The 27,142-nt window shown below is 40.3% G+C and overlaps 1 protein-coding gene across 3 annotated transcripts in view; it reads left to right on the top strand.

The window, feature by feature from the left end:
• The window catches only part of DGKQ (diacylglycerol kinase theta), a 96,945-nt gene that overhangs the window by 47,009 nt on the left and 22,794 nt on the right, over positions 1 to 27,142 (top strand). For 2 of the 3 annotated variants that reach the window (XM_075739366.1, XM_075739368.1), the window contains exons 5-14: positions 309 to 434; positions 2,820 to 2,973; positions 7,434 to 7,517; positions 17,144 to 17,244; positions 18,705 to 18,928; positions 19,764 to 19,854; positions 24,259 to 24,313; positions 25,463 to 25,524; positions 25,778 to 25,928; positions 26,785 to 26,823. In XM_075739366.1, coding sequence (XP_075595481.1) covers positions 309 to 434; positions 2,820 to 2,973; positions 7,434 to 7,517; positions 17,144 to 17,244; positions 18,705 to 18,928; positions 19,764 to 19,854; positions 24,259 to 24,313; positions 25,463 to 25,524; positions 25,778 to 25,928; positions 26,785 to 26,823 — 1,087 coding nt within the window. The remainder of the gene's footprint in view (positions 1 to 308; positions 435 to 2,819; positions 2,974 to 7,433; positions 7,518 to 17,143; positions 17,245 to 18,704; positions 18,929 to 19,763; positions 19,855 to 24,258; positions 24,314 to 25,462; positions 25,525 to 25,777; positions 25,929 to 26,784; positions 26,824 to 27,142) is intronic. The other variant, XM_075739367.1, reaches the window with a different exon arrangement.

Genomic DNA, 27,142 nt, shown 5'->3' with positions numbered 1-27,142 from the left:
GCAAGACTGCCCAGCTTCTCACTGTAAAATACATGCATAATACTGACCTTTCAGGAATTTGTTTTGAAAATAATATTATTTTTGGTGGACTGTGAAGAAAAAGTACTATATGATAAAGTTTTTGATAGTTTGATAAACTTCTTTCAGTGAAATGTAAGATTGTTCAGGTTCATATTTACAGTGAGGAAATACTTAATGTCCTAGTCTGTGTGGCTGTTTCCTCAGAGCTGTTTGAAGTGCTGTAAAGTTAGGTTGAAGATGCTTCTGTATAGTTTTGTGTAATGCTAAGTCGTGATGTGTTTCTGCAGGATACTTACCACCACCACTGGAGGGAGGGAAACCTTTCGTCAAGTGCTCGTTGCGAAGTTTGTAAAAAAACATGTGGCTCTTCTGAGGTGCTGTCTGGCATGAGATGTGAATGGTGCGGCATCCTGGTATGTTGTGCTGTTGCATATATTTGTGGGAACCATCTATCTCTCTATCTCTCTCTCTATCTATCTATCTATGTATCTATCTCATAGAATCATAGAATGGTTCGGGTTGGAAGGGACCTTAAAGATCGTCTAGTTCCAACCCCCCTGCCATGGACAGGGACGCCCTCCACTAGACCATGTTGCCCAAAGCCTCATCCAACCTGGCCTTGAACACTTCCAGGGACGGGGCATCCACAACCTCTCTGGGCAACCTGTGCCAGTGCCTCACCACACTCCCAGTAAAGAATTTCTTCCTAATAGCTAATCTAGATCGACCCTCCTTTAGCTTAAACCCATTCCCCCTTGTCCTGTCACTACACTCCCTGATAAACAGTCCCTCACCATCTTTCCTGTAGGCCCCTTTCAGGTACTGCTAAGCAGCAATTAGATCTCCCCGGAGCCGCCTTTTCTCCAGGCTGAACAACCCCAACTCTCTCAGCCTGTCCTCATAGGAGAGGTGCTCCAGCCCTCTGATCAGCTTCGTGGCCTCCTCTGGACTCGCTCCAACAGCTCGATGTCTTTCTTGTACTGGGGCCTCCAGAGCTGGACGCAATACTCTGGGTGGGGTCTCACCAGAGCGGAGTAGAGGGGCAGGATCACCTCCCTTGACCTGCTGGTCACACCTCTTTTGATGCAGCCCAAGATACAGTTGGCTTTCTGAGCTGTGAGCTCACATTGTTGGCTCATGTCCAGCTTTTCATCAATCATTATGCGCAAGTCCTTCTCCTCAGGGCTGCTCTCAATCCATTCCTCGCCCAGCCTATAGTCGTGCTTGGGATTGCACCGACCCACGTGCAGGACCTTGTACTTGGCCTTATTGAACTTCATGCGGTTCGCACAGGCCCACCTCTCCAGCCTGTCAAGGTCCCTCTGGATGGCCTCCCTTCCCTCCAGCGTGTCGACCGCACCACACAGCTTGGTGATGTGACACATTTTCTGAGGGTGCACTCAATAATATATATATATATATATATGTGTGATATATATGTGCACATGCTTATTTAAACACTTTATATAAATATACTTTATTTGTACACTTTATAAAGATTTCATTTGTACACTTATGTATAAAAATATATATATATTTATGAGTTAGATGGAAAATCTGATTTTTTTTAACCCTCCTCATTAGTCATTAAAATAAGCAATTCTCAAAATCACACTTAAACTTTATGTAATGGAATTAAAATTTAACAGGGACTAATCACTATAGGTTTCTGCTTAGAAGCCTGCAGTTACTTTTCCTGCGTGAAATCGGAATTTCAAATCTCATGAATTCTGCAAGGTCAAAGACTTACCATTCTAATATGCTTATTCCTTTTTTGGTGTAGAATACTTCTTAATCTGTGTGGTTGGGTTTTTTTTGAGCTCTCAATATTGGTTTCTGTGTTTTTGTGTTCACACAAAACATGTTTAATTCCTGTGCAACATCATAATGATACCCTTCAATAATCCTCATGAAAGCCACAGCTTTTCACATAGTAATTCACAGCCTGCTGTGCAGATAACAATTGGTCCATCCACTTAGTGCTGTCTCTTACTGAAATAAGATGAAAGTGCAAAGTAGCACCACATGGGGTGGGAACTGAAAAGAGTAGGTAATCATTAACTTGCCACTTAATGCAAGAGGAGGTACTCTATGTAATAATAGTTTAAAATAAAACATTGAGGTTATTAAGTATTTCAGGTGATTTGAATAATGAATTTTTTTTAAAAAATCTTATAGGTTTTGTATTTTTAATCTGATTCATAATTTCTGAGGTGGGAAGGGCTGTCTTTGAGAATAGCCTAATAAATGTAACATGCCATATGGTCACACATACAAAGGTATGCGTATTCAATAATGGCAAAAGATCTCACACAAGAATAAAGGCAGAAACTAGCCAGTCATGTTTTGGAATAAAAATCAAGACAGTGTTATCTCTGAATCTGCAAGGGAGTACAGCTGTGTAAGAGGATATTGCTATTTTCAAGCTATTCAGTATAACCTGCCTACCTTTCCCACCTCCCCCAGTAAATATCCACATAGAACGGAAGATCCAGGCTTTGAGAGGAAAACTTTAACTTCTCCACATAGCTCTATAAAAACCTTTAGGTTTTTAATAGAGCAGTTTTGTAGTTCTTGGAGTTTCTTCGTACGTTAAGACTTCCCATTATTGGTTATATAAAAACTGAATGGAACAAATTAGACTCTATGGTGAAAAATGGGTCACTCCAGGAAAGTTATTTACAAAAAGTCTATATATTTCCTAGTCTGAGTTTTGCAATTCGGGTGCATATTTTGTTATAAAAAAGTTTGTTTTCTTTCTGTATCACTAAGTTCTTAATTGATGTTTTTATTTATAGGCTCATGCTGCTTGCTACATAGTTGTCACACCAGAATGTACTTTTGGAAGATTGAGGAATATGATTCTTCCTCCAAGCTGTGTGCAATTATTTTCTCGCAACTTCAGCAAACTGCATTGTTTTCGAATATCTGAAAATTTGCAAACAGAAACAGGTAAAAACTTTCAAAGTTGAATGCGATTAATTGATCAGCATGTTTAACCTACTGCTACAATTCACTGAAGCATACGATTGCTAATTTTCACGTGCTTTTGTGATAATACTGTAACTTCTTGCTATTTCTGGGACAGAATATATATTTTTAAATGCAGACTGCTGAATGCTGAAATTTCTGTTTACTGGTGCAGGGCAATTTGAAAACTGTACATTAAATAGTAAGTGTGCAGAAAGTGAAAACCTAAAATCCAAAAATTAGCTTAGCAGATGAGTGTTATTATTGCTACAAACTGATATACATGTTGGGTTTTATTTGACATATCTTGCATGCAGATATTTTTATTTGCCTCTTCGATTAAGCATCTGTCCTTTTTAAGATTTCTGTGCTGAAAGGAAATCATGTATTTAGCAGGGTAATGTTCTGCTGCCACCTAGAGTGAATGTTTGTTTAACAGCTCTTTAAGAACGAGAGAAGGTTTTTAAGCCGCTGATTATTACGTTCTTGAAAGCCTTTCTTTTGGTGCTCGAATACAATAGGAAAGCAAATAAAAGGTCGGCAAAATGCAGGTCATGGAAGTTAAATATTTGCACTGTGATTTTCTCAACCTGACAGGTTGTTCTTGAACCTTCTGCTTTGAACGTGTGGGTTTGGTTTTGGTGAAGGCAGCTGGTTGCTAGCAAGAGCCATATGTTCTCATATGCAGAAGCTATAGCAAGAGTCCTGCTACTGCATAAACTGCATGACCCTAAGTCTACGTAACTTAGATACGCTTAAGTGATCTATTGAAGTGTGAAGGGGGAGAGGAGGTGTTATGTTGCTTTTGTTGGTTGGCATGCTTTTTTTCAGTGAATTATTTTTCTTTTAAATGAATTTGTTTGTTGGTAGGGGAACGTGAAGTACAACACAGACTTGAGAGTCATAGAATTCTTAACGCTTCCAACATAAGAAATACTGGAAATAAACAATCTGGATGAGCTTGTTTTTGCTGGAAGACTCACTATGAACCTTGATTCAGGTCTATTGTTAGGTATTTTGCAAGTGTCCCAAAGGCTTATGTGAAGATGAAATTCTATTATTATTAACAGAAGTTAATCACAAACCTTTTAAATGGCCTCTTCGGGTGTGACTTTTCTGATGTTAACTAAGCTTGTCTTTTAAGCAGCAGTGTGTTCTTTTAATATGTCAGACTTAAACTTCTTCCTTTTTTAATTTTTAAAAAACGTCTAAGTAAAAATTGAACACGGAGCACCTTGCGTGAAAGAATCTAAGGTTATAGCTGTACCTTCTACTCTCTTCGTTCATTATTTTACATGATAGAAGAGAAAGTTTTCCATTTCAGGACTTAGGCTATGTACTAAGTGCATGAGTTCATGTTACGCATATTCAACTTTTTTGAAATAATAATGGTTTTTGCACTCCTTCAATTAAAATGTTTATCTTGTACTTTGAATTGACAGAATGCAGTACAGATTAGTCATTAGCTGGTGATCAGAAACAGACGCATGGGGAAGGGGAAATACTCAGTAACTTAATTTGCACCATTTCCAGTGCTTTAATGTGATATGAAAAAATACGAAGAAACCCCGCCATATTTGAAAAGCCAGAATGCATTTTTGTAGTGCTTAGCCTGCATATACACAGATAAAATATAGCAACACCCTGAAAAAATCTCTCTTCTAACATCAGATCTCTTTTCTGCTGGTCTGTGAGAATTTCTGCTCCTTGGGCTGAGCTCCCTGTCGTGCGGTGGGCAGCAGACTCCTGGGGCAGAGGGGCTGCTGACACCCAGGGGAGCAGGGTCTGAGCCATGGGGACGCTCCCCTTTCCTACTGCTGCTGGTACCTCTGAACTTGATGGTTTCCCCCAGCACTTCTCGTGGTCAATGGGCCATGGTTGCAATGCATGGAGAGTAATATTTGCGGTGCGGTACCCGCCTTGCAGTCTGCTGTGCATAAGGCATTTTGTTCTGTTTTTCCTTAGCTTATGATGGTATGTGACACTTGTTTTAGCACCTAGGTCCCTGGTGTTCAGGTACAAGTCTGGTGCCTTCACGCATGGCTCCTTGTTACACTGTTCACATTTTCATGTTCATATTAAGGCTTGCTTTAAAACTTTTTGCTGGAGTATTGCTGCTGTCAGTCGTCTGCTGGAGATCAGGTCTCTGCAGGTCCCTGCCAAAGGCACCAAATACCATCACTATGCAGATTTTTCCGTCTACCCAGATTCTTCCTTAAAGACCGAGCTGGGATTTGCCTTAAACTAATTCTCATATTATCCTACATCAAGGGAGCTCTGCTCTGGCCTGGTAGTCCTTCTTGTTACCGATGTTCACCTGGGTAATATGCACAGTTCCAGCAGCTCCCTGACACTCTTCAGGTTGTGTTTGAAGTTCCTCTGACCACGGAGCAGCTCGGGACAGCAGCCCTGGGAGTTGCTGCTGCCTTTCCAGCGGGAGGTGTAGGCTCCCGATGGCAGATCTCATTAAAGAATGCATGCACATTAGGGATGTTTCTGGGGAACAAGGAGCATTTCAGCTTTATTGGAGAATAATTAGCACTTCTGTCCTCACTTCTGTGGGACACGTCATGCAGGCATGCTTGTTCAGGAGTCCTCACACCGCAGCGTGCACAGAGGGTTCTCTTCTGTTGCCACAGCTGACAAAGAGCATTGCTCTGAAGATTGTGAAAAGACCGGTCTGCAGTACCAAAGAAGTGGTGGCAATTGCCTAGATGAGTTAACTGCTGCAGGCACAGCTCTTCCCAAGCTGATGGTTGGGAAGTGCTAGGTGACTTGTCCTATACAGAGAACGAGCACATCATCATTGACCTACTGGGGAGCAATTGTCCAGATTAGCTTTTGCCACTGAATAAATGCTAAGCTTCATGGCCAACATTCAGCGAACATCTTTGTGCTGAAAGTGGCTTTTCAATACTGCTGTGCTACCAGGGGAAGCAATGGTAGAGCAGTCACTTCCCCTTCCTCCAAGTGACTCCTGTCTTAGCATATTTGAAAAGAAGTCATTGAACTTCATTGGAATAGTTTCAAGATGCTGTTTGTGTAGATTTCCCTACTATCCGGACTGAGGGAGAAAGAATAATAAAAGAAAGATGTCAGCTTCTTCCCATCTAAACTTAGAAAAAGGGGAAGGTTGGGAGAAATCAAGAATTCTTTCATTTCTTATTGTTGTATTTACTTATTCTTTTTTTCAATTTGAGTTTGTCTAAACTGAAATTTGAGAAGGCATTCAGCATTTCAAGACCATGTTGTCTAAATTTCTCTCCAATTTGAAACTTAATCTCTTTGTGTGTCAACTATAACAGGGGAAGTATTTCAACCCTTCGTTTATATTTTAAAAACCCCAAGCCAGAAACATTATTGTTGGTCTTTCTAGTAGTCAGTTGAAGCATGACCCAAATATTCAGTAAGTTACTTGTTCTCTGCTTTAGGACTTCTGCTAAGTACCCTTCTTGACGTGCTGTGATTCTGCTTCTTGGAAGGTTTTCCTATGTTAGGATTCTGACTTCTCTAGCACCTCTTCTGCTCTGAAAAGCTATCTTTACTGATTTTATTTTGCTTTTTCTGTATTGTTTTGTGCCTTGGTTTTCTGCTTTCTTCTTCAACTGCAAGGCATAGTTTTTATAAAGGTGTTGCCTAGCTTATACGTTTTGGCAGCTTTGTCTGCATCCCAGTCAAGACTGACTGGGAGTTTAATGGCTGGGAGTATGAATACCGTTATATGACCAGTACACTGGATTGGCTTATGTTGCGTGCTACTGCTGTCCTTAGAGAAGAAAAATTTATCATGTTTGGATTTGCACCAGTCTTCCTGTATGGAATTGAGTGTCAGGAATGAGATTGCAGTCAGGATATTTTCTTCACAGAAGCAAATGTAAATGTTCCTAGCTTTTCTTTTAATCTAAGTATTTTATGTGTGATTTTACAGGCTGTGTTATTATCTGACATGTTAGCTCCTAGCTTTTAGTGAGAGCGATAAGCTGCTGTCTGGAGTGCAGTAATTTATTTCTCTTTGGGTGTCCGCGAATCTATTTTTCAGTTACAGAAATTACTTATATAATACCCATACTTCTGACTGGAAAACTGTTACTGCAGTTCCTGGAGTGATTTGGTAATGTAAAACTTAATGGAAACCATATATAGTTTGGTCATAGGCAAACATTGCAGCTTGAGAAAGGGATGAAATGCAGTAGTTGCAATATTAAAGCTAATAGTAGAAGGACTTTAGGCATGCCTTCACTGTAGTTATACGCAGGTTTGGTTTTTTAATGCCATTTTTATAGTATGGATTATTATCATAAAGTAGAAGAACATAGTCTTTTCTGGCTGGATTCTTTTGTGTAAGCTTCTTTGATGGAAACCATCCTTAAATGACAAACACTTTTTTTTTTCCTAGTTCAAATTAACAAGAATCCTTTCTTAAAATGTTTCTGTTTTCACAGATGAAGATGATGATGTTGATGGGTCAACACAGGGATCAGCAAAAGATACCCAAATTTCAACAGATTCAAGTAAGCAGAATTTTAGTAAGTAAGACTTCATTTAAGTCTTTATTCATATAATCTTAACTTGGTTTGCCTTATGAAAAAATGGCTATTTTTCTAATGCTGGGTATCAATTTGAGGTCCAAAATTTTGGTCTAACACGTTTATCTAGGGTCCTACGAATATCTCAATACTATTTTCCACTGGTAGATTGGTGTGAGTAACAATCTGTTCATTACCCTGACAAATGGATTGTTTCTTTCAACTTGGTAATCAAAGAAAGAGAGCGTGATACGTGTGGTTCTGTGTGTGTATGTGTGCATACATATATGCGCTCCCCCCTCCTCCCCCTCCCAGGTCTCTCTGTGGATCCCCAGCCCCTACATTCTCTCCAGCAGTCATCCTGGACCTCCTCATCCCTCTGGTAGTCGTCTCTGCCAGGTCCCTCGCTCAGAGACACGTGCACACGTGGCTCCCAGGCCACTTACCTTGTGTGCCAGTGAGTCCAACCTGATGTTTGCAGGTGCTTGCACAGCAGCTGTCACTGGTTGCTGGCACCATGGACACTGGTCACAGTGACCTGTGGTCCTGCTTCACTTGCTGTACTCAGGAACCCATACGCACATGTGCATGCAGAAGAGTGGAAACCACACCCGCAAAAAGAGTTAGAAATAGCATTTAATGAGAAGACAGGGCAAACTGTGCTGTTCAGGTGCCGGGCATGGACAGGCAGGCACACCAACCAGCAATCTCTTTACATATGACTTCTTTTATTGCCTTATCCCTCTACTTGCCCATACTTGTTTCTCCACAAAGGACCTTGATCCCTCCCTTCCCTTGCCTTTGGTTCCTCCCCTAAACATCCCCTAACAACTGTTGTACAATCCCAGAATGCTCTTCCCATGCATCTAAGAGCCCCCCACACTGATTGACCTCCTCAGTTGGAGAGATGACCCACACATCTTCTCCTGCAGACTCATCTGGTGGGTACCACCCCCAGCCCATGGGGCTGATGTCCTTGTGTCAGGGCAGGACATGGCTTCTCTGATGACTTCTCTGACAAAGTTATTGGAGTTCACCTGCCAGCTGTTGTGCTTCTATGCCTCTGTGTGTGTGGGAAATCATAACCTATCAAACATGACAGGCACGTTCATAGCATGCTGGACCTCTTACCCCCATTTCTAGATAATACCATTTGTATAATATGGGTCAAGAGCAAGCTGCTTATTAGCTTCTGTGTGTTGACGCAGTACATCTGCCACATCTTTTGCAATGTTACCATGCTTTCCCTCAGGAGTGTCTGAACTGAACTATATTCCAGAATATTATAGCTTTTCTTAATTCCAACTATGCACGTTTTACAGATGCATATTTTTAAAAACAGTGAAAAAAAGTCAGAACAAATTGAATAGTATTGCCTTATAAAGACATGCTTTTCCATAGGAAAAAAGCCAATAGGAAAGGATGCAAAGTCTGTAGATTAATACTGGAAGAAAGTTTGAATTAGTGATCTGCATTCCCTTCTATTTCTTTGCTATTGTAGTAGGTTTGTTGAGTGAAGTGTAAAGTTAGAAGACTTAAGTCTTGATTTTGGGAGCTTAAATATGTCAGTCAACTATAAAACTTAGTCTACCAAGATACTGAAGCCAAAAGCGTAAAATAACCATAAAAACAATCTTACACTTTCTGAGATAATAGATTTAACAGACTTACAGAGCTGCTTAGGAAAAGGACTATAAATCCTTGTGCCTGAGAACATGAGCCAGCTTCTAAGTACTTGTCTGCACAGTGAACAATTAACTTTAGGAGAACTGAATATTACAGAGATAGTAAGATAAATATCATGTAGATGCTCTCCTTAGTGTTGTTAATTGTATTGCCTGGGGAAGGAATTGAGCCCCATACTCCATTTTCGTACTAAAATAATTCTTGGTCATTCTGGGAATATGTAATATAAAACTGCTCTGTATTGACAAACCTCAGATAGCTGAGGGTGGAGGTAAAGAAGGGAATTAAAATGCTCCTTAGGGGTGCCTCTCAAAGGTGTGCATTGTCTGTCCTTTCTGAGATGCAATGTTGAACTAGGTTTCAACCAGCACAGATTATTCTTGTTTTCCTGGAGACAGAATTCACTGGTTTCAGCTCAGATGCAATCACAGATGTAATCTGTCAAGCCTGAGAAGTCAAAGGCAAACTTCTGAAAATCATTCCTATTATTCCATGGTAGTATGAAGACTTAGTGGAGGGAGGGGGAAATAAAAAAACTTGGTTTGTTGTGTATATGCAACAAATGAATCCCAGAGGAGCTATTTCAGTAATTCCTGAAATAAAAAATGAGTTAAGAGTTCTTACTTGTTGCCAGATCCCTGCAGACTGACACACTTGAAAAGACATTAGATTCTGCCCTAATTGCTTGCCTCAATAAAAGCTGAGGGTATTTGACTTCTGTATAGTGAGGCCTAGGCAGCTTTTATTTATTTTAAAGCTTATCAATCATAGATCATGGTTGAGGGATATTGCTTCTCCGTGTCCTCAACTTCCTTCCTCACAAAAGCTTGTGTTCGGTGGTACTTCAAGAGATACTTCATTTACAAGTTGAGCGGCTGTACCTGGTGAAAATATTTTTTTCCCCCAAGACAGTTTGCTTCACCTGCATTTGAAGATATTTTGAAAAAGAGGATTATGCTCAACTGTATTGAATGAACTAGCGGCTTAAGTGCTGGGAGAGGTTGTATATTTCCTTCGCCTGGCTGAATTGTCTGTAACTACTGGGAAAAGAAAAATGAATGTTCTGAAAAAAATCACTTTCCTCATTGTGCGTATCTTAATCCCCTCTCCTCCCTTCCACCCCCTTCATTGGCCTTTTCTGACACTTGATATTGCCCACCATTCTCTGTTCTCACCAAGTTGTGTTTTGTGCTCTTCCCCAACTTGTTTCTCCCAGTTTCCCTCCTTCATCAAGCACAACATTTACTCTCCAGTGTTGCTGCTGCTTTGGCTTGGTTCCCTTTCAGTCTGACTGTCCCTCTCTTGTTGCCTGATTCCCTTGCCCCTTCATCCTTCATGTCTCATCCAGTTGGTAGTCAAAACTTTGGCAGCTCTGGATGTCTGTTTCAGGGAAGGCAAGCACATCTTCTTAAATACTTCCTGAAAATGTAAAGAGGTTTCATGGAAAATCTCTTCAAGAAGAAAGATTGAAAAAAATCTTCCTGTAGTTCTGTAGCATCATTGCCAGAAGGCTATGGAGAAATATTCTCAAACGTTATTAGCTAGTGTTAATTTATTCCCTGCCTTACAGGTCTTTATGACAAGGCTTACCAGAATAAAAATTTAACTGTAGATACTTCAGAATGACACAGAGATCCATGCTTTTTGGGGTTGTTTCTGTGATTATGCATTCTCTTTGCTTTAACATCCTGCTAGTCGTGATGCTTGGGTACAGTTTCTCCATGGCAGCCCTCTGGAATTGCATACAGGAGGTGTATTGAGGGCTCAACAGACTTTCTGGCCGTGTGTGTGTAACCCATTTGTCAGATGGGGACATGTGAAGAGCCAAGGACATGGCCCTGACCTGGGAGTCCCTCAGCCCCGTGAGTGTCTCTCAGCACACACTGACTACATGTGAACTGTCTGCTTTGGTGTGCGCCCATCTTCTGCAGGACAAAATGGAGCTGTCAGAGAGAAAACCCTCTCTGAAGGGGGCTTTAGAGGAATCTGACTGAGGAGAGAAATGGGGGCTGCGGTGCTGTCAGCAAACATTCTTTTCACAGCGTGTCCTTCCATTGCGCCTCTTTTTGCCCAGCAGTGCTCTGCTCAGGTAGCTCTTCACCTGCCGAGTAAGGGAGATAAAATGTTCTTGTATTAGGTAGACCTAAGTCATTGGCTTAGTGCTTGCTTATGCCTTGTCCCAAACCTGCTGACAGTGTGGAGGAGACCTTCACTGTAATTCTACAAACAGGAACAAACTGTTTTCAGGAGGAAGCAAAGACAGCATGTGTGGAGTCGAGGGATCTTTCCTCTAAAGATACTTAGGAAAATGTTCAGCCTTCATAAAAAGGGTCATTGTACTCTGCTAAAACAGCTTACAAATAACTAAGCATGTCACATGTTCCTCTGCAACGTTATTTAAATGGATTTGGAGCCTTAAAGCTAGAGGGAGAAGCAGGTGAAAACAGATAAAGTGGTGATACATATGGCACATGCTTGGAGAAGTTCTGAAAACCACCCTGGAGGAGAAGGGTGAAGAGGTGGCTACCAGTATGGGAGGATGGCTATTAACACAGCTTTGTGCTTCAAAACTGTCTTGGAACAAAGGGGATTTGATCTGCTCACGAAAACAAGTTCAGAGAAGTGGCACACCTACAAATGGCTGTCCTGGAAGAGGAACAGCTAGAGAAAGGAAGAATTGGAGATTCTGAAAGATTGTCATCAAGAACAATAAAAGAAAAAATACACAGTTCTTAGGACTTTTTGCTGCCTTGTAGGTTGTGAATGAACCAAAATTTGTCATTTCATGCTGTTGTAATAAAAAGTAGCAGTGACTAGAGAAGGAAAGCAGAAAGCATGTGGATAGCACAAGGTTTGTTGGGAACATGCTGTTTTTCCTTTTCCCAGGAAAACTTGGTATCTTAGCCTCTGAAATCAGATTCCATAGTTTGGTAAATTATACCTGGAGTTGACCTTTTGGTAGTTGTTTTCCCCTTGAAAAGCATAAGCATGAAGAACAGGGGTTTTTTTTCAACTCAATATCCCACAATAAGAAAAAAAAAAAAGTGTTTTTCAGGAGAAGGTGCTGATACTGTGTAGTCTGATCCAACAGAAAAAGATAAAAGACTTTGGCAGTGAAATGTCAATATTATAAAACAGGCAGTAACTCCTTTAAATACCAAAATTTGTTATGTGCATCTCTTGCATATTAGCAAGATTTTTTTATACTAAGTAGTGTTATGTAGACTTCATTTCTATAACTGGATCATTTTCTAATATTTAGAAATTGGAACAGGAGGGAGAAAGAGCTTTATGCAACTTCAAAAGTTGTTATTATAGTTGAGCTTTTTTCCAAGGGTAGTTAGACAAATCAGATTGGCATAAGACAGCCTTTAACTTTCACATTGTGAATGTACACTTGCATTAGTTGGGAAGTGTGTTTTCTGGATGACTAGTTGTGGTCAAATAAGTAGCTGTTGCTTTTTCTGTTAATGTGTCCTCAGAAGCTCATGTGCAAGAAAGCCATCTTTTGTCAAGTTGCAGTAAAAGTGACCCCTGTAAGGAGTTCAGTGACAAAGCTAAACATGATTTTTCACTAATAAATTGAGCTTGTTTTGTACGATAGATAACCAGATTGTCACCAAAATTCGGGAATAAAAGAAAACTCCTTAACACCAATTCAGCATTAAGAAGCAGGCATTTCCTTTTATTGCAGCGCTGCGTGTCAGGAGGATAGTTCCTCAAATCAGGCACACCTAACGCTGGTTCTCTTGTCATATTTATGCACAAATATTGCAAAGATTACAAAGTGGTGCACTCCCCATTACAATGATTGGTTCATATTTCTTCGCCTAGTATGCAAACTAGAACACAAGCTCAGTTCCTTTCTCCACTTCTATCTTTTGAGTAGGTGGTATAATTTGGGTGGTGAGCTTATGGGTCGGTGGTCGTGGGGACCCTGGCCCAAGTTTCCTTTCCCCTAGTTTCCCAATACTTTGGTCCAGGTAATTGTTCGCTATATGCCTCAGGAAGACAAGGATGCTGCTGGAGGCAATTAGTGTCCTCCCTTTCTGAAAAGTACATACATAAGGAGCTTGAAGTATCTTGTAGCTCCTCCTTTTTATCATGATTTGTAGCAGGTGCTCATTCTAAGAATGGTTAGCATTCTACGTAAAGTAACAATGAATAGTTTCTTATCACATAGAATACAAGCAGGCCTTTGTTGCAGGCCTGTCTTTTTGGCTACAGTTTCTTATCACGTATAATACAAATAGGCCTTCGTTATGGGCCTATCTTTTCGGTTACAAGATTACCTTAAGGAAAGCAGGGCTGAGCATACTGTATATTTAGCTAAGGAACATACTTGAGTTTAGGACATTACTACTGATCTGTAGATCTAAATTCCTCCTTGCAAACCAGTTTATTTTAAGAGTTAAGTCAACTTTTTGTGACATTTGGCTGGTCTTAAGAAGTGGAGAGCTCTTAAAAAAAAGTCACCAGTTAAAATTGCTAGGGATTCTCTCAGGCCAGCTAGTATCTAACAACAGCAGACTACAGAGGCAGTTTGAATGAAAACAAGTACTAAAACTTGGATTAATGTTTTTATTCTCAGATGGTTGCCTACCCTCTGGATTGCTAGAGAAAACAGTAGAGATTTTGATAATGTTATGAAAGTTCATACTCAGAACATGTGCTGTCAGTAACCAGCATTTGCTGTGTTTTCTCAAGATGTGTTAGCCCTAAAGAAGGTGACCCAGGACACAGTGTGTCTTTTGGTTCAAATTTGTCTATACTAAAGTCACCATGGCGATCATTCTGATGGAAATCTGTTTTTGAAAGAATTTCAATTTTTTTTACATTAATCCAGCAGGGTTTATAGGAGCAGATCACTTTCTGACATGTGCTATAGTCTCAATGCAATGGCAAGAGTTTCAATGATACTTTAGAAGTCAGAGTTGATGATACTTAAATGTTCCTTATGTTGTAACTAAAAAAAAATTGACAATGGACACAACCACTAAGTTGATAACTGGAAAACTGAAAGCCAAATCCACGTGGTAATACTACTTTTCATAGTAAAAACAATAAACCAAACCAAAACAAAAAAAAACAGCTTGAAAAGTTCTGGTGTATGATATGATATATGCCAAGCTCGCTTCTCCAGCAGAATAATTTACTTTCCATTGCTGTAAAGAGCGTACATTGCTTGTGGAAATTGTGTGATTATTTTCCTTAAACAGATGTTGTAAAGGTTTCAGCTAACTACTCTCAAAAGAGTACTTGAGGAATAGCCATATAGGAGAGAAGAAATTGGAGCTGTGCTTCCAAAGTTCATTCTTCTTGACAGGAGCCAGAAGTAAACCTGCAAAACCAGAAGCTCAAAGATCTGTCATGTTGTAGATACTATTTAGAAAGGCAGTAATTTTTGCTTGTTCAGTGTGACTTTCATTTAGGAATTTATTTCTTTTGCTTCCTGCTTAAACCCTTTGTACTTTCACATCAATGTCCAAGTGGAAACCAGTGACAAGTGGTGTCCCTCAAGAGTCCATACTGGCATCAGTGCTATTTATTGTCTTCATCAATGACAGACAATGGGATTGAATGCACCCTCAGTAAATTTGTGGATGACACCAAGCTGAGTAATGCAGTTGATTTAACAGAGGGAAGGCATGCCATCCAGAGGGACCTTGACAGGATTAAGGACTGGGCCCATGTGAATCTTGTGAGGCTTAACAAGGCCATGTGCAAGGTCATGCACATGGGTCAGAGCAACCCCCGGTATCAGTACAGGCTGGGGGACAAAGGGATGGAGAGCAGTCCTGAGGAGAAGGACTTGGGGGTAGTGGTGGATGAAAAATTGGATATAAGCCAACAATGCACGCTTGCAGGTCAAGGGAGGAGATTCTTCCCCTCTGCTCCACTTTGGTGAGCCCCCACCTGCAGCACTGTGTCCAGCTCTGGGGTCCCCAGTACAAGAAAGACATGGAGCTGTTGGAGCGAGTCCAGAGGAGGGCCACAAAGATGATCAGACAGCTGGAGCACCTCTCCTGTAAGGACAGGCTGCGAGAGTTGGGCTTGTTCAGCCTGGAGAAGACAAGGCTCTGGGGAGACCTTGTGTCAGCTATTCAATACTTAAAGGGGACTTATAAGAAAAATGTAGAGAGACTTTTTACCAGGACCTGTAGTGTCCAATGATGGGGCATCCACAACTTCTCTGGGCAACCCGTTGCAGTGTCTCACTACTCTCATCATAAAAAATCTTTCTTATGTACAAACTAAATGTACCCTCTTTCAGTTTAAAATGGTTCTGCACAGTATCTGCCTTCGATTGCAGTGACAGAATGTACACTGAAATAGGAATAGGTAGATTAGACATAGTGTACCTGACTTTCAGGTGGCTCCAGAAAGCTTGCAGAGCAGCACTGAAGTGTCCTTGCAAAGCTGTTACTTGCTGCAGTCTTTCCTCATAATCTGTCATGGCAGCATTGAGGTATCCAATGATGCACATTTCTACCTGGAATTCTAGCTTGCTTTTTTCAGCCATCAGTTAGGGTGGTTTAGTTTTTTGCTTCTTCAGTTCCAGGTCTCCTTTTTAATCCTTCTATAACGAATGCCAATATTATTTGAGAGCAAAAGTCTATTTTCGTCTGTACTACAAAATATTTCGAAGCTGTAAGAGAAAGATGGAAGTAGACTCCAGTATGCGATGTATCTTTCCTTTACAATATGTATTAACAGTCTGCATGATTAACCTGTTGTGTGAACATTACAGCTGGTGTACGTGGCTTTCAGTTAATATATCTAACATTTCAACTCTGAAAGTGATAGCGTCTAGTGATTTTATTACTTTATGATGAATGCAGGCGTAAAGATTTGTTATGAGATCAGAGTCTGTAATGTGCTATACAAAGAGTGACTTTGTTAACAGTTCAGTTCAACACTGCAATGGAAAGGGCAAATTCTGTCTGTAAAGAATAGTCATGTCTGTTGTAAAGCATGGGCTCTCTGGGGAGTACATGAAAACCTGGAAAACTGAACAGCTCATCAGGTCTCTTCATAAAGATGTGATCAGGAGACAACACAAAGTCTGTCTTGGAATCTCATTTTTGTTCTGGATTGATTGACTTGATTCCTTTCCATAGGTGATAAGGACACACATATTGGATGGCTAACATTAATTTGTTCTTAAAACCTCTCAAAACTGGCCTGTTCTGTGAGAATTTGGTTACACTTTGCTATTGCTCTTAAAACAGTCACTTAAATAAGAGTGAAACTTTGTCATGCAGTGGACTGTACCAGACTGGGTCTTGACTCATCTGTATGAAAGATGAACCTGAAATTCTTAACTCTTCAACCTTTCAGAGACGTCTGTGCAACAACCTGTGCTCCATGGTTTGAGCATGGATTTGATAACGCGTTAGTGAAACGAAACACAGCAAAGGGTTGTAATTCTTCATTTGCTCTACCTTCTTTCTTCTAGTTTTTCTGTTGTTCCTGTACTTTCTCCTGTTGTCTGTACAGCTAACGAGGTAATTTAAGGACTTTCTTTGGAAGGATGCTCTTGGACCTGGCAGTGCTTTGGGAGCTGTTCTGAAGGTGATGGCACTCCATCTTGGTTTTCACGTGGTTGAACTGGTCAATAATAAATGCAGTCTTGAATGGTGAGGATGAAGAAGTGATAACATAAGCAGTATAGTTATATATAAACAGTTGTATCAAAAGCCAGGATAAAACTATTATTAATTGAAATATTCTTCCTGCTTTCCTCTGTGAATGTACCCCTGTTTTATATGAACAGTAACAAAACAAAAATGAAAAGATTCAACTTCAAAGCCTGGGATGAAGAAACAGTTCAATGGCTTAAAAGAGGGTTTTTAATAGTTCAATTATACCCTTCCTATTCAGGTAGCTTTATGATTTGAGGGGCGTGTTATTGAAATACAATAATTGTTTTCATTCAGGTAAACAAACATTAAAGATATTTGATGGGAATGATGCAGTGAAACGCAATCAATTTCGACTGATTTCAGTTCCAAGGATTGCAAAAAATGAAGAAGTTGTGGTAAGATACCCGGTGAAGGTCCATATTCCAGTGTGATAAAGGGGCATATCATTGTATATTACAATAGTCAAAAGCTAAGAGTTTTACAAATGTAACTTAACAACCACAAAATTTGTAAATGGGCTGTAATATTACAATGTAATTTAAGTTCTTCATGTAGTGCTCTTATTTTAGAGTGTTTGAAGAAGTGGTGACTTATGTATCTATAGCATAATGGACATCATAGCATATTACATGTTCTTCCCTGTGTGACACTGAAGTCTGATTTTATTGATGTGAGCAATACTGGATAATAAGTTCCGTAGATCTTCCTCCTCTTCTATAGTATTTAGAGGTTTGATGTTTATTCTGGACAGCCACTGCTATTGTACTTCACTTAATCAGTTTTGAAGAGTGAAGCATGCCATAACTACTTTCAGTCCTTGGCTGTGAAAGTAATGAATTATCGATCACATAGTGGCCACTCCCTAGCTTTTCCAGTGTTCAATCTGGGGTGGAAACATGATTCAGTACTAAATCAAATGTTCTGTACAGATCTTATTTACTAGGCTGGGCAGAGACCTCGTACTGTGCAGAAATGAAGCCCAGAGCAGGTATAAGGTGGTGCGCAGCAGAATTGAGCATGGTGAGGACTCAAAGTCATAAAGGACTTGACAGAGGAATTTATTACACCAGAATTTTGACAATTTAAGCCTACAGCTTATTAAGATTTTTATCTTGATACTGTGCTCAAAATCAACAGGAGTTTTGAAAATGGTTTGTAGTGTTTTACATGTCAAATATCTTCAAGGAAAATTGTGTACAGTTCTGAAAACACTTATATTTAGGAGTGCTACTTGCCTTTCGAGCACATTTTATCAGGCTGGTGCTTGTAATACTGGGACAGATTAATACCAGTTGTCATAAGTGACTTACTGGGCTGTATTCACTGCAGTATCTGTGTTAGCAGAGTTGCTGCAGGCATGGGCCAGTAATGGCTGTGAAATTCCTGCTTGCATCTTCCAAGGACAGCCCTTGCCTTTCCTCTTCACAGGTGTGGGTTCAGGGCAGCCTTGTGGCTGAGAAGCTCACTAATTTTCAGCACCCCCTTAGTGCAAGAAGATTGAATATGCAGAGTTGGGCACAGTAAATTTTGAATGCAGTCAGTGTAGCTTTATTGGTGCTGAATTTTTTACATTTGATCTATGGAGTTAAAATGACTATGACGTGACAAAAATACTGTGGGCTGTGTTGAAATCCTTTGGTATCTCAAGTTTTCTTTTTATATCTTCCACTAAAATTTGTTTTTCAAAAACTTCAGTCTTGTTTTGGTTTTGCCATTGCTATTTATCCACTGTTCTGCGCTTAAAACATGCATTAAAGGTTGGTTCCATAAGTAAGGCACTTATAAATGTCTATGGCTATACAGGTATTAAAAGTGTCTTTTCAAGAAAACATTAATTTATCTTGCTGTGTTGTAGGAGGCTGCTTTGAGGGCATACTACATAAATGATGACCAGCAGGAGTATGAGCTTCAGACCTTTACACAACAGGCGCTGCTGTCTGATGATGTTATCAACAGGAACAATGGTGCAGAGGATAGCAATTTGGGCTCGGTATTCCGAGAGTCTATTCCTGAAGCTTGGATCATCAGAGCCAAACCAAAGGATGAGGAAGTGGTCAGAATTTATCCTGCTTGGCTGAAGTGAGTGGTTTTCCTCTTTTATCACAAGGTTATCCTGTTTGGCTACATTTGTCCTCTGTAGACTAGCCCAGTGTGTTTCATTTATCGAAGTCACACAAGTATAACAGAGAATATAGTTTCTTCTTCTGTATTTCAGGATTCTTTCATTTATTTTTCTGAGTGAGTAATATACATATTCATTTCTATGCCTGGAAATGTACTCGTGGGTTTCTTTACATGCATGGAACATACTGTGCAACTTGTGCAGTTCTGTTATTGTGCGTTTGGCCAAGAAGATGCATTAACTGCATCTGTAAACAAATGATGACATAAACATGTCACTTGAAAGCTTGATTTTTTTGGAAGGAATATTAAATAGGAAGAATTCAGTGTAACTTCTGATGTTAGGAGGAAAAAAATTAAAAAAAAAAGTCAGTTCCATTTACCAGTAAGACAATATACATTTTAAGCATATTTAACAGTGGAAACAAGACTGGCTGGTGACCCATTCATTAAGAGCAGTGGGATAAAATTTAAACAACAAAATTAAACAAATTAATTTGTTCATTTTACTAATGCAACTACATTGCCAAATTTTATGAAAAACTTGCAGGTAATTCTATATATAGGAAGAAACTAATTTGCAGTGCTACAATTGTAAGGGCCAGTTCCTTAAGATGAAAGTCTTTGCTTGTCAGTGGGGCTAATACTGCATCTTCTGTGAGCCTAAGTGAAGAAGTTTCTTTAACTAATACAGATTTCTGCCTAACTCCGTAGAAAATTTGCCACTTAGATAAAGATACATACAGGATAGGTCAAATGATTGTCCTAAAATAAGTATTTCTTTTCTCTTTAGGGTGGGAATGGCATATGTTTCTCTACGAGTAAGTAAGGATAGCACTACACAGACTGTGATCAAAGAAGTGCTTCCATTACTTGGAAGGCAGGTAAACAAAAGATCATAAGCATGTCCATATGCCACCTGAGTGACCCTGAAGTGGTGTGTTTATGTTTTTCTCTTGAGAAAAATTATAATCAGTCCATTTGCAGTTTATGTGAATGTTGTTAATGTTTGGTAGCTTCTCTTGTGACTGGTATGATGCTGAAAACTTTCTGCAGGCCTCGATGGTAGACCTGGTTGCTCTGTACTGGATGTTACCATCAGGCTGTCTGGGTCAAGCAAATTTAGTTCTATGAACACAATGATTCTTGGTATGCAGTATATTTTTTTTTCTGGTTCTTTATGTCTTGAGATTGTTAAAATACACTTGTATTTAACTACACTGCTAATCTTACCTTGATGGGAAACTGCTAATCACTATTATGATGGTCATGCTTGTCTCCTACTTCTTTGTGCTGCTCTGCAAAGGGAATCAGAGTATCATAGAATATCTCAAGTTGGAAGGGACCCATAAGGATCATCGAGACCAACTCCCTGCTTCTCGCAGGACTACCTAAAACTAAACCATACGACTAAGAGCATCATCCAGATGCTCCTTGAACTTTGACAGGCTTGGTGCTGTGAGCACTGCCCTGGGGAGCCTGTTCCAGTGACCAGCCACCCTCTTCAGTGAAGAAACTTCTTCTAATGTCCAGTCTGAACTTCCCCTGATGCAGCTTCATTCCATTTCCTCATGTCCTCTGGTCTCCAGAAAAAGGAGATCAGCACCTCCCTCTCTTCTGCGTCCCTTGAGGAAGGTATAGACTTGTGATGGGGTCACCCTTCAGCCTTCTCTTCTCCAAGCTGAACAAACAAAGAGGCCTCAGCTGTTCCTCATAAGTCTTGCCCTCGAGGCCTTTCGCCATCTTGGTTGCCCTCCTCTGCACACACTCTAATATTTTGATGTCCTTCCCTATTGAGGTGCCCAAAAGTGCACACAGGGCTCGAGATGGGGCTGCCTCAGTGCAGTGTAGAGTAGGACAATAGCCTCCATTGACTGGGTAGCTATGTTATGCTTGATGTACCCCAGGACACAGCTGGCCCTTTTGGCTGTCAGGGTGCATTGTTGACTCATCAACCCAAACCTCCAGATATCTTTCTTTGGGGCTGCTCTCCTGCCTCTCACGTGCCAGTTTGTATGTATAACCAGGATTACCCCATCCCAAGTGGAGAATCCAGCTATTGCTCTTGTTAAATTTCATGCGGTTGGTGATTGCCCAGCTCGCTGTCTAGCCCATCTAGATCTCTCTGTAAGGCCTCTCTACCCTCCAGGAAGTCCACAGTTCTGTGGCAGATGCACCCACCCTGATAAAGCCTGTGGGAAAACCTTCCCACCACAGTTTGAATTAAGCGCACAGGGCAGTGGCCATTTCAGTTGATGGGAGACAAAGCTGAGGTCTTCAGCCAATAGGAGACCTAATTCAAATTGGGTATAAATGGAGTCCTGCGAGAGGGCCATCTTGAGTCAGTCTCCCTCAGAGAAGCGGATCTGCAGTCGGAGGCTCTCCCTGTAGGTTGGGACGCCACTTGCAGTTCATCTTCTGTACAGACTGAGAGACCTCATCTTACATGGATGAGTGATTTTGTGCATTTTGGATCGTCAGCCATAAACCTTAGGAGCTCTTAAGTCAGCAGTGTAGTACTAATATCCTGACCAACATCCTGAACCTGTGGATTGTTAATGTCCGTTGAAGCCAGAGTGGAAAAAAAAAACCCTAGGTTTTCCCCTTCCATCTTGTAAAATAAGTATCTTTGTTAACTGGACTGGCCTAGTTTGTGTGGTTCCGTGACAAGCTCCTGCTAATTTAGTATCATTGGCAAACTTACTTAATGTACATTCAATTCTTGCATCCAGATCATTTATAAAAAACATTAAAGAGCACTGGCCCTAAAATTGGGCCCTGGGGAACCCCAGTGGTGACTGCTGCCAGCCTGATGTAACCCTATTTACTGTAACCCTTTGAGCCTGACCCATCAGCCAATTACTCACTCAACGTATTATGGACTTGTCTAGCTGTGTGCTGGACAGGTTATCCAGAAGGATACTGTGAGAGATAGTATCAAAAGCTTTGCTAAAATCCAAAAGCACCACATCCACCAGCTTCCCTTGGTCAACTAGGTGGGTGACCTTGTCAGAAAAGGAAATGAAGTCAGTTAAGCAGTACTTTTCCCTTGTAAACCCACACTGCCTATGACCAATGACTGCGTTCTCTCAAGTGTTTTTCAGTAAGTCTCAGAATTACCCCCTCCTTAATTTTACCAGGCATTGAAGTGAGACTGACATGCCTGTAATTACCAGGGTATTCCTTCTTATCCTTCTTGAAAATTGGGCCAACATTTGCCAGCTTCCAGTCAACTGGGACCTCTCCAGAATCCTGAGACCGTTGAAAAATAATGGAGAGAAGACCACAATGACATTGGCCAGCTTGTTCAGTACCCTGGGATGAATCCCATTGGGCCCCATAGATTTGTGTGCATGCAGCTGGAGCAGCAAGTCTCAAACAAGCTCAGGGTTGGCTGGGAGTTTATCATCCCCCCAGTCACGGCCTTCCAATGCAAGGCTCCAAGGGTCCCATGGCCCATCATCGGTGTTGAAGACAGAGGCGAAGAAGGCGTTGAATGTCTCCACTTTGTTGATGTCCCTGTTTGTGAGGTGATCGACCTTGTCAAACAACAGACCAGTGTTATCTCTGATCCTTCTTTTGCTGTTAACATATTTAAAAGCACCCTTTTTGTTGTCCTTCACAGTACTGGCCAGCTTGAACCCTAATTAAGCTTTGGCTGCACAAATTTTCTCCCTACAGTGGCAAACAGTATCTTTGTAGTCCTCAGAGACTACACGGAAGGACTCAAGGCTGAATGGCACCCACATTCTTTACCATCTGCATTCCTTCCCACATCATTGGAAATGATTAGATACATCTTGTTATCTTGCAGATGCACATGTTTTCCTTGAAAGATAATCTCTTTTCAGTCTGCCTGTCTTTCTTACAGCTGGTGCCAAGATAGCATGATTTTTGGAAATCATGTTAATAGAATTTGCAATTGTGCCAAGGCAGTCTCAATCAGACACACAAGTGTGGAGGCATGAAGCTATAGGGTGTACATTTCATTGAACAGTTGGGGCTTGTAAGCACACCAGCAGATCAGCACGCTTCCACTGCTCCAGAGAACAGCCACGCTCACAGAGGGTGACCACCGCCTTTTGTGGTTATTTACAGGGTACACAGGGACACGCGTTGGCTAGCTACCTGCAGTAGGTGAAAATTGTAGATCTCTGTCTAGGTGTACACAGCTATGTAGTGCATCCACCTCCTTTTGTGCCATGGGAGGGTCCTAGGATTTGATTTCAGTTCTTTTCCTCAAGTGCTGTGGACCTTTTAACAAAACTTGGAAAATCTTGTCTGAAAGTCTTGTCTCATCTGAAAAAAAGCAACTGTCAAACAGGATAGCTGGGTGCTCTGTTTGGGAAAGATCTTCACATCTCTGTATTTGGAAAGCTAGTTTTATGTTGTAAGAAACTTACTTCATTGGCTCAATTGCAATTTCTCTGATACTGATTGTTTTTTAAAGTGTTTTCTCCTTTTTCTGTATGAAGATGCACATACAGGAAGTCTCTTTTTTAATATCTGGAATTTGCCTGTGCTGAAGATCCTCTCCATGTCACGCTCATCAAATTTCAGGAAAAGCAGATGTAGGCAGTTGAGGCCTTTAATACTTCTGTTCATGACATTTAAAGCAAGATCATTTGTCCTCTTGAGTCTCAAGGCTCAGTCTAAGATTTCCTCAATCCTGAGTGTCACATGTTTCCAGGGTTGCAATAATCTTAGTAAATGGTTCAACTCTTGGCTGTGCAGCTTTTCTCAACTGGCTACAAGGGGCTCAGGTGGTCCCTGGAAGGGGAGAAGGGACTGTGGCACGTGTGAAGAGGGTTTTGTTCTGTCAGTGCCAGTGGAGTGTCCCAGGAGATGGGGACTGGTCAACCTGCTTCTGCCAAGCCTGGTTCCAGGGCCATCCTCTCAAAGAGCAGGTTCATTCCCAGTCCTGCAAACTATCTCTGGAAGGATGCTCTGGAAATACCCTAGTTGAGCTGCTGATCACTGAAGAGGGGTAGAGTTAACCATGCTTTACAGGTGCCCGTTTGCCATGGGGCTGTAGGATGCCAACGTAGTTAAGGGCACGGGAGCCTGACACCATGTGTGGGAGGCTGAGTGTGATTTTTACACGTTATTTATTACAGATTATTCCTGTCTCGGGATGAGTGGGTTAGGTGAAGAACATTGTGGTTGATTTAAAAATGTTTAATTTTCCATGCTCTATGTTTGCCTTGTATAACATAACTTTAACGTAAACATCTGGCAAAATTATATTTCATTCAGAAACTACATTTACATGTTGCATCTTTTGGCAGACGGAGTGCCTCCAGAATTTCAAATTGGTGGAAGTGCTTATGGGCAGTAAGCAAGGTAAGTGAACGAGTATTGGCCAAAGGCACATCTGTAACTGATCTTCTAGCTTTTTTCCCCCCCTTTTAACAGAGTCACAGTTAATTTTTTACAATAAATGCCTTCACGAACGACACTTCACCATCATGTTGAATTACTTAATCAGAAGTGATGTTGGTTCCTTTCGGTCTTGTGTGTCCTGTGGGAATATGGTTCCCTTCTCTTTCTTCATCATCACATAAAGGTTTATTAGTGGTTTCTGGTGGGTATTGACACTTTGGCAAAGAGCCCTGTTTTGGGGAGCTGCCTTTAACTGATGTAATTTTTTTTAACTGCAGTTATTTAGTAAAGATTCATTTTAAAGTTCAATTGACTCCCTTCCTCCTCTCCTCTTTCCCCCTGGCACTGCCCCCAAGCAAGAGCAAACTTGAGTCCTGAGGTAGTCCAAGGAGTATGTGTGCGTTATGAAGTACATAAATATGCAGTTGTGGCATTGCTCAAGAGGTTTGTGAACCTGCAGGAGCTGAGCTGGTGTTCTGCAAGTTCATGTCCCTTTGTGCTTCGTTATTTGTGAGGCTTCATGGAGAGATAAATAAAGCCACTGAAGTAGTCTGATGCCCTGGCCACACCCGAATAAATATCTTTGTAGTTCAAATTCTGGCCTGGTATTTTGCATTCTTTGTGAACACTATCACTAAGTTGTTTTATAAGGTTATCGTAGCCTTGTGAATGTCTTACCTTGGTTGATTTCTGGTGCTCTGTTTTAAAGCATCATTTACAACCTGACTTTAGAAAGGTGTTACAATTGTTTTAATATTTTAATAAACTACAGAAGTTGGTTATTACTGTAGTTGTCAGGGAATGTAATTTTAAAGTCTTCTGTCAAACAGCTTGTTACCAAAGTACTGCTTGTCTTTTGAGTGGCTTCAAGCCGTTTCTGCCTTTTTTTAAAGGCTAGTGGTGTTAAGAACTGTGAACAAAATCAGACTATTCAAAGCACCTACATGATTTTTCTCTTGAATAATGAGTAGTTCGGGTCTGCATGGTCCTTAATGTTAGTTTTATGCAGAGTTGTGAATTTTCCCTAAAATTTTTGTATTGTTTTTTTAATTAAGCCTGATAATAACTTACAGTGCTTTCAAACATGATTAATGTTATTTTTGTTTCTAGTTCAGCGCATGATTTTGGACAATCGGGAACTGATTCTTAACAGACTCAAGGACATAAGAAAGGTAAATCTGAAAAAGAAATGTGATCCTTTTTTATAGCAAGTAGGGAGTCCTCTTTTTTCAGAAAAGGTAATAGGTTATCCCCCCAGCTGGCTCATCTGTAGAGAAGCTAAGTGCTTGGACTGAAGTTTGTTTCTGTTAATGATATTGTCTAGGCATAGAGCACTTGATTGCTAAGTTCAGAACTATCTGGGATTTTGTTTCATGATATCTTTTTGCCAAATGTCATGTCATTTATTTTTCTTTGTTTTGGTAGACTTCAATACGTCAGATGAATCAAACAAGATTTTACATTGTGGAAAACAGTAAATCCATTGTACGAGTAAATTTATTTGTTAGTGGCCTTCCACCTCAGCTTTCCCCTGAAGAATACACAAATATTCTCAAGGATGAATTGGCTATCAAAAGTAAGTGAACAGATGCATTTCGAGATATATTCACTTGTAGAGAATAAAATGTAGTAGCATCTATTGTTCCTTTTTATTATTTTTTTTCTTTAACATTTTCTGACCTTATTTGAAAAATCAGTCTGCCATGTACTCTCACATGGGGCTTTTTTATTCATTTTAACATGTTCATGGTTGCATGAGAGATGTGACGGTTCATTATTCACAGAATAATTATTACATTACTGGAGTTATATGTGACCACACCATATTTTTTTAATGAAAAGCATCACTTTTCAGAAATGAACCATACGTACCTTACACCACTCAAATTATGGCAGTTAGTTTAATTCCCTGTGCATGAGTGTTCCACTCCTTTATTAACGTCTGATGTCTTTTGCATGGACTGTCCTCCATGTTGTTCATGAGCTCTGTGCCTGGTCATGAAGTATGAGCAGTGTGTACATGCATACAGACAACACACATTGAAAATAATTAATTTTTTTTTTCAAAGAAGTGTAATTGATTTTTCATAATACTCTTTCAACCAATGTGTTCTATAAACAGTATCAGGAATGTGTCATGCTTTTTCTTTCTTAAAACGAAGCATTTTCCCCAATCTTTTATGTAACTTCAAGAGGAATTAAACTTTAAATGCCAGAAAGAATTCATAGTCACCTTTTAGGAAAATCAGTTTAGCTTTTGTAACTTGCAAAGTAAACTTAGGAGAGGGAAAGTGTTAGCTGGAGGTTCTCCCTATATTTGTATAACTTTTAATATTTATTTATATTATATTTATGTAACTTTAAAAAATATTTTAAATATTTACTCTAAATGTACCCAAGGTTTTATGTGTTTATATTTTTATCCTTTGCAGCAAATGTAGTATCTGTGAGTCATGTTTATCAAGCACAAGGTAAGCATTAAGATTTTTAGTCTTGCAGACAATGTCTATTTTCAAAACTGCAGCCTAATACTAGAGTCTCTAAGCTCAGAGTATGTTAGTCTTATTGCATAAGCAAGAAGCCCTTCAGATGAAATGTAACACGTGTTTATGAAGAGCAGTGGATTAGTGTTACCTTATTAAAAAGAAAAAAAAGTTGGCTTCATGCCTCATGTACCAGGAAGTGGTAATATTTCATTGTAAAAATTAGTTTTGAAGTTGCACTTCAGTTGAATAGTCTTAACGCCACTGAGCTGTTAAAAACCCTTCAAGTGCTGTCTCTTTGTTTTGA

Source organism: Balearica regulorum, chromosome Z (genome assembly GCF_011004875.1).
Source record: "Balearica regulorum gibbericeps isolate bBalReg1 chromosome Z, bBalReg1.pri, whole genome shotgun sequence".
NCBI classification, from domain to species: domain Eukaryota; kingdom Metazoa; phylum Chordata; class Aves; order Gruiformes; family Gruidae; genus Balearica; species Balearica regulorum.
Note: the sequence above shows the minus strand (reverse complement) of the source record. Positions and strands in the feature narration are given on the sequence as shown.